Source organism: Haliaeetus albicilla, chromosome 23 (genome assembly GCF_947461875.1).
Source record: "Haliaeetus albicilla chromosome 23, bHalAlb1.1, whole genome shotgun sequence".
NCBI classification, from domain to species: Eukaryota; Metazoa; Chordata; class Aves; order Accipitriformes; family Accipitridae; genus Haliaeetus; species Haliaeetus albicilla.
Window position 1 is genome coordinate 1,181,846 of NC_091505.1, and position 7,078 is coordinate 1,188,923.

General features: G+C 52.2%; 1 protein-coding gene across 1 annotated transcript; it reads right to left on the bottom strand.

The window, feature by feature from the left end:
- Positions 1 to 18: 18 nt before the first annotated feature.
- Positions 19 to 7,078, bottom strand: LOC138690676 (CD48 antigen-like). The gene is made up of 8 exons (XM_069810811.1): positions 6,166 to 7,078; positions 6,019 to 6,073; positions 3,750 to 4,082; positions 2,492 to 2,761; positions 1,835 to 1,951; positions 1,168 to 1,269; positions 538 to 660; positions 19 to 313 (listed from the first exon to the last, which is right to left on the bottom strand). Exons 2-8 carry the CDS (start codon positions 6,071 to 6,073, stop codon positions 174 to 176), a joined length of 1,140 nt encoding a protein of 379 aa, XP_069666912.1. The 5' UTR covers positions 6,166 to 7,078; the 3' UTR covers positions 19 to 173.

The window sequence follows — 7,078 nt, forward strand, 5'->3', positions numbered from 1 at the left end:
AGAAGGAAAAAAGGCGGGGGGGTGGGGAGGGGGGGATAAAAACTAGTTCTGCTTTTGCAAAGATTTCACTGCCCTGAAAACCCCAATTTGTTGGACCTTTTTTGAGCAGGACTAAATCTGAATGGCTGAGTTGAAGGGATATCTGGATTAAATATCGTGGACAAGTTTTAGCCTCACTGTAACACATCCTTGGGGTGGTCCCTGGAGCATCCCCTCTCACCCTGGCGATGGTGGATGTTCTTTATGAGGAAGCTGGTCGTCAACACCACTGAAACCACTCCTCCGGGAGCAGCATAGCCCATCATGCGCTGTGCTGGCAGAGGGAAAGATGACAAAGTTATGTTAATATGTGTTAGGAGACACGGACGGGGGTCTGCCCTCACCCCTGGTCTGGTGGGGAATCCACCAGCCTGAGTTAGCACAGAAGTAGAAATAAAGTTTTCATTCTAAAAAGTTAAGGATGAGATTTTGGGCAAAATAAAAACCTCGTGGACCAGTTTTATCTCCCTCCCTGCCATCCTTGGTAAAACAGCTCACCTGTTTTGCTTTTCAGCTGGGTGAGCTTTGTAGGCTGGAAGGTCACAGTGGCAGAGACCAGGAAGGTTACCACCATCACATATGTAAGGGCGATCTCTGGCAGTATGATCGCAATAGAAGGGCCTGAAAGAAAACAGGACAAGGTAGAGTACCAGTTCTTGCATTTGTCTACCACTTTCATCATTTTGTAACCCTCCATCATATCCCTTTTCCACCCTCTTCCGACTCCCAGTCTTTTCAACCTGTCCTTGCAAGCAGTCTCTCCATCCCTCGATCATTTTAACTTCCCTTCTACAATTAACTCTGGGAAGGCGCTCTGGATAAAGGGGAATAACCATAGTAATCGTATAGATGGGTGTGTAATCCATACGGTGGTCCAGGCCCCCATGACTAGCTGAGATCACACATGGGGAAGACACGTGTCACTCCAGCTGGGTCTATCCCCACGTGTTTGGCTGTGTGACCCTTCCTCTCCGGGCACTGCTTTCCTCTCTGACCCCCATGAGGTCTTCACCCCAGGTGGTTTGCACAGCAAGGATTGCTTTTCCGTGCTGCACCCTGCACAGGGGAAAGGAGTGGGGTCTGCACAGCACCCCCCCCACCCCAAACCACCCCGCAGCCACCTCCTACCTTCCTCTCGCATCCAGAGGATCCCGGCGGTGCCAGCCAGGATGGAGGCAATGCATACCAGCCCGCAGGTGTAGGCACTGAGCCACCTCCACAGCTCCCCTCCTAGACACCCAGAGCAGCATGGGGTGACTGCCGTGAACACCCGTGATGTCCCGTGCCAGCCCCCAACCCTTCCTCGGGGTGGGACGCAGCCTGTTCCCACCCGGGATGCTGTGGGGTATCCCTGGACAGGGCCCAGTGGGTTTGACCCACTCTTTAGTGTGGGCAGCTGGAAAGGGCTCTGTGCCCTGCTGGTACAGTGTATTATTAAACAGACTCTCTTACAAATGGAGCCTTGTAATAAAAAAAATGCTCCTGAGAAACATTTTTTTTTCTATAAAGGTGTCAATCAATCACCTCAACTCTCTAGAACAAAAATGTCTGGGAAGTACCAGGATCTAACCCAGCTTGAAAACAGAGTAAAATCAGTTTTTTCACCATTAAAAAAATTTGCCAAGGGAACTTTCTCTACTCTTATAAAGACCTTCCAGATGATGTGAAGACAAGATGCTTAGACAGCTGGAAAGGGAAGTAGCTCTTTACCAGCTCTTCCTACAGCAACGCTCCTCACTGTCCCCCACCAGATGAAGGAAATGAGCGTTTGGCAGCCCTCCAACTGAAAACTCACTTATTCTTAGCTTTTCAGACTGGCAGACAGGAAAAATTAATCCCCATCCGGAGACGGCAGCAAAGACCACAGCAACCACTGCAATCCTCAGCGCGTCCTGCAAGGGAGGTGAGAGACCTGGGAAAAAACCCCCGAGGAGCCAGGAGTCAGGCCACCAGCAGCACCAGCATGGATGGCTCTGGTGCGTCATGGGGCTCCTCCATCACCAGGACAAATTCAATTTATTTGCCAGCTGGTGGCCAAATCAGTGCTTTCTGCTGCAGGCTATGGTCCATGAGATGTCCAACCTGGGATGCATGCTGCCTGTGGGCTTCCCATCCGCTACCCCCCTGCCCATACCCTGCTCACCATCACCTTGGCCAAGGGCCATCGCTTGGGACCTTCTCCAAGTGGCAACAGCCAATCTCCCACCACCCATCCTGCCAAGGACTGTGCCTTGGTGGGAGCAGAGACTGGGAATTGCTGCTGATCATCCTATGATGGGGAGCTCCTATCAACAGCACGTGGGCCACAACCTCATGAGAGTGCGGCCCGACTTTGGGGGATGGAGGCAGAGGGATGGGATGGGATGGGATGGGATGAAACCACCCAAGGAACCCCAGGGAAGGGTGGAGAAAAGGAAGAGCGGTGGGAGGTGAAAACCCCAGCAGCGATCACCTGCAACAGTGACATTTAGGGAGGTTTCCTGCCAGCTTATCCTATTGCTGGCATTGCAGGAGTAGGAGCCACAGTCTGACTTCTTTGCCGACCTCAGGTACAAAACGCTGAAGCTGTCGGAGAGGTAGAAACCTCTGTCTGGGGGAAGGGGCTGCCCATCCTTCTTCCAGGTGATGGCGTCCACCCTGCCCTTCACCACATCACAGAGCACCTCGCCGGTGGCCTGGGCCACGAGAGAACTGCTCCGGAGCTGAGGGCGAGACACGGGCTCTGGAAAGGGTACAGAAACACCAGCACTTCTCTCAGACATGACCTGGAGCATCCATGATGGGGATCTGGGCTGCAATTTTCACCGCAGCATCCTTGAGTCTGCAACAGTGCAATCGCATGTGCCTTTCCCTTGGAAAGTCCTGCGCTGCATAGAGCTGCTGTGCTTTCTGCGTTCGGGCTTTTTTTTTTCTAGCCAAGTCATTGTTTTTGTTGCATTTGGGTAAGTACAGAGCATTTTAAAATATGTCAGGAAATGAGAAAAAAGAGGAAAAGGATGCAGATCCCATTTGGGTTTATATGTGTAGAAAGGAGAAATGGGTGGTGAAGGGCTGTGGTAGCATTATGGCAGTGACGTTATTACAGCAGAGAAAGGGTAACACCAGAGCAAATAATTAAAGGGAATTGCTGAGAGCGATATCGAGGAGGAAGTTCTATTTAAAGTGTGCTCTTATCTGTGCAGCAGTGGCTGGTGCTGGCAAATTGCAAGCAGGCTACCCATCAGTAGGGTCTGAGGGGGAGATTTTTTTTGTGGCTTCTCCATAAAGCCTACCCTGCTGGGCTGAGCTCCTTTGGCTCTGCCTGGTCTCCCTCATAAAAGTGCCGGAGGTACTCTCCGCGGGTGGCAGCAGATACACAGTGTCCCACCAGTCCCTCCATCCCGGCACTGAGAGTAGAAAACAAAGGAGGAAATTGTCTTTCCAGGATGGAGCCCAGCCCTCTGTCACAGCCAGGCACCCTAGAAAGTCTCCCTGGGCAGCACCACCAGATCTTCTCCACTGGGACAGGTTGGGAACCTCTTCCCAAAGTCTCCCTGGTGATGCCTCCATGCATGGCAGGTTCAAACAAACTCATGATTGGCCCGTTAGATTTAGCTCAAACCCCTTCTCCAAATCCCTTTGGCTGGCTGGTGGGCCATATACAGTCAAACAATGCCACTGCTCTGCTTGCATCCATCACCCCGCTCCTCCCTCCCATGCCCACCACTTACTGAGGACTTCCAGCAGGATTTTCAGGCTCTCCCTGTCTCCCGCGTTGACAGTCACTTTGTAGATGCCACTGTCGCTTTCCTGGACGTCCTCCAGCAAGAGAGATCCATTGGATGGATGGAAAACGGCTCGTCCTGCATAGGGCGTGCAGATGGCTGGGTCGTGAGACCCCCTGTAGTACTGCAGGATGGTGCGGGAGCTGGTGCCATCGAGGTATTCCCACCGTGTGGAGTAGATATGCGTGATGTTATCTGGCCCAGGGAGCAGCACCGAGGATCCCACAGCGGCGGCTTTTTCTCTCCCTTCTGCAGCCTGTTGCAAAGGCACCAGCAGCCCTGGATGGCAGGGGAAGGGAAGATGAGCCAGGGACACGGAGCAAGTTGGCATAGCTTGGGACAGGCTTTGGTACCTCCTGTGCCAAGGACACACGTGTGCTGGCAGGCCTGTGCCAGGGAGACATTATTGAGAGAAAAAAATGTAGGTGCCTAAATATAGCACAGGGTGTTTTGAGATACTTGGCTGTAGGGCTGAGAACATGTTTTTCACCCAAACACAAAGGTCAAGTGATGCTTACTCCCGGACAAGCGTTCCCAATTCTGACCTAATTTCCATGACCCATTCCCAGTTCCTGGTCTTGCTTGGGGCTGAAAGTGTCCACACACTCCCACCAGAGTGGGACGCAGTTGTGTCCCCAAAACCCATGGCAATTTCTGGGCTTGTCATGACTTGGGCTCTAACAGGCACTTGAGGACTTCAAGAGGAGCTGCTGTGGGTAGGTCACAGCTCCCAGCTCCTCCCGCCACCTCTCAAAATTGAGCTTTCTAGGAAGCCAGGTGGAAATCACTACTACAGTCCTATCTTGTAAAGCGGATTCTTTAAAAAAAAAAAAAAAAGAAAAAAAAAGGGTGAGGTTAAAGGTTTTAAAGAAAGGCACCAGCCCTAGGCAGAGGGAATGAAAGAAAGGGTATTTATCTACCCAGGCAGAGGGCCCGTTAGTTGCCGGTGGTGATCCTAGTACTCCTAAGAGGCTGCTCTGAAGGAGGCACCAGGATTTCTGCTGAAGGGCCTCTTCCCCTTGCCAAAGCTGTCAGTCTAGCCCTTGCATGGGAGCGTCAGGTCTGGGACTCACCGAGATGGGCACCGGTGGCAGCAAACCCAGCCTGTCCCCAGGCACCCACCACCGAGCAACCGCAGCTGCGTTTCCCGACAAAAAGAGATGTTGTGAGAACACGTTTCCAGCGTCGGTGGCCCCAAGCACCCGGCTGCCTGCGGCGAGGCGGAGGGGTGCTGGGCAGGCGGGATGAGCGTGCCTCGGGCGGCCGGCTGCTCCTGCCACAGACCCACCAGCTGCACAGGCTGTGTTTGCTCTTCTCTCTCTCTCCACCGTGACTTGGTTCCTGCCTCGATAAGCAGATGTTCATGTGCATTTACACTGCCGCCTGCCGTCTCTGCAAACAATCCTGAAACCCGTCCTTTGACCAGTCATCTCTCTTAGTAGTTTTGGAGCACAGGTGGGAAAGAAAATAGGCGTAACCATCCAAGTAAATCAAGCTCATCTGATGGTTTTCATTTCTCACTCTCATAACTTTGAGAAACAGCTATCGGTTTTTATTTTTGTGCCTTCATGCCCCCGAAACTGTAAGATGTGCAGGGAGAAAAAGTAATCTTGTGACTGAAAATCCCCCTACTCTAGGAAAACAGTATTTATACAGAACATGCGGTACCACTAGCAGTAGATAAGAGAAAATAGTTTCATCACAGGCATCTTTTACAACTGCAATATCCAAAGCTCGTCCTATAGACACTCAAACACCACGGCATCTGAAAATCTGCGTATATTGTAATGGGTTTCTGTTCCATTTTAGATGCTCACCCTGAAAATCTTCGTACGTTGGTGCTTCAAGGCAGACAGTGCATATATAAGGAAGACTGTGAGATTGCTCACATGAGTATAACTGCAACAAATTGTGTTATTACATATATCAGTCCCAGTATAAATCTATCTGCAGTAGACTTGTAGTCTTGGCACAGTGCCTAGCTCTTGAGCTGTTTCTACCTCCTCTGTCTTTAGACAGCAAAGCAGAGACACCCTTCCCTTTCAGGTTAAGCATTTTGCCCCATCTAAAAAGTCTAGCCTATACGGACCAGAGATCCCCATGCACAAATGCTCCGCTGAAGCCTCAGGCTCTCCGCGGGTTTGCAACAGGCGAGGATCTGGCCCGGAGCCCACCAGGTGGCATTGGTACCTGGCCCAGCCTGGGGACGATTTACCTGCAAGGAGCACCCAGCTGGTCCCCAGCAGCTCCACAGGATGGCACATCAGCATCTGTCAAGGAAAAATGGATCAAAAATTGCCATGCTTTTAAAATAGCCCCTTCAAAGTCCACACTGTAACCAGAATAACAGGTCAGGCTGTACCGTGCGAGGAGTTTTTGCCGTCTTCAGGACTGGATTCCCGACTCGGTGCTCACGAGGGCACTGCCGCAGATACTCCCAGCCCAGGCTGGCTCCAGCCTTGCTGTTCTCCTGCCGATTGCTCCTCTCCTTCCTTGCTGCCTCCTCTCCTGCCTCTCTGCCGGGGGACCCTTCCCGGCGGCAGGCGGCAGCTCCCAGCTCTCGTCCCCGTGCTCTCTGATGCTGGCCGCTCCCCGGCACTGCGAGTGGGCAGCGTGGGAAGGCAGAGCTACCTGATCGCTCCTGGCACCGTGGCTGGCAGGGGATCTTTCTGCCCCAGATGACAGGTGAAATGCTGTAGCATCAGATGGTCTGAAATGCATGCAAGAGCTGGCCTTCTTCCAAGAAATGCCGTGTTTTGAGAAAGGCCAGACCCTCAGAATAAGCGGTGCCAAAGTGCTTCTAGGAGAGGTTTTCTATTTCAATTCTTGCAGCAGTATCAATTACAGGTGATGTCCCAGTTCATTTCCAAGCCCTGAGGCCAGAAAGTCCATGGTCCCTTTCTTACAGCTCAGTCATCTTCCATCCTGTTCATGGGAGAGGACCCCAGCTCCCTGAGCAGAGCAGAGGTTGAACTCATCCTCCAGCCTGTTTCTGGTGGTGGCCAGAGGCTCAGGCAGGCTCTGAAACACTTGTCCCACTGCGAGTAGCTTTTTCCTCCACCAAGGCAGATGTGGAGTGGGATCATCCATGTCCCACAAGCTCTCTGGAAAGGGAATTTCAGTTTAAGGGAGAGACACTCCTGGGATCAGAGGACCACCTGGAGACCAAGTTTCATGCTCTAGCCTGAAGAAGAGAAGGATGAGAGACTTGGGAAGGTTTGAGCTCTGCCCCAGAGTACTGGGGAAAGCTTTCCTGCCCTGCCGAGCACAGCTGG

Bases quoted from the DNA above. Each gene is read 5' to 3' on its own strand.
- LOC138690676 (XM_069810811.1), bottom strand. From the start codon at position 6,073: ATGCTGATGTGCCATCCTGTGGAGCTGCTGGGGACCAGCTGGGTGCTC. The intron at 2,762-3,749 runs GTAAGTGGTGGG...TACCCTTTCCAG, and splicing joins AATCCTGCTGGAAGTCCTCA to AGCCCGTGTCTCGCCCTCAG. The intron at 1,952-2,491 runs GTGATCGCTGCT...GTTTTTTCCCAG, and splicing joins CCTAAATGTCACTGTTGCAG to GTCTCTCACCTCCCTTGCAG.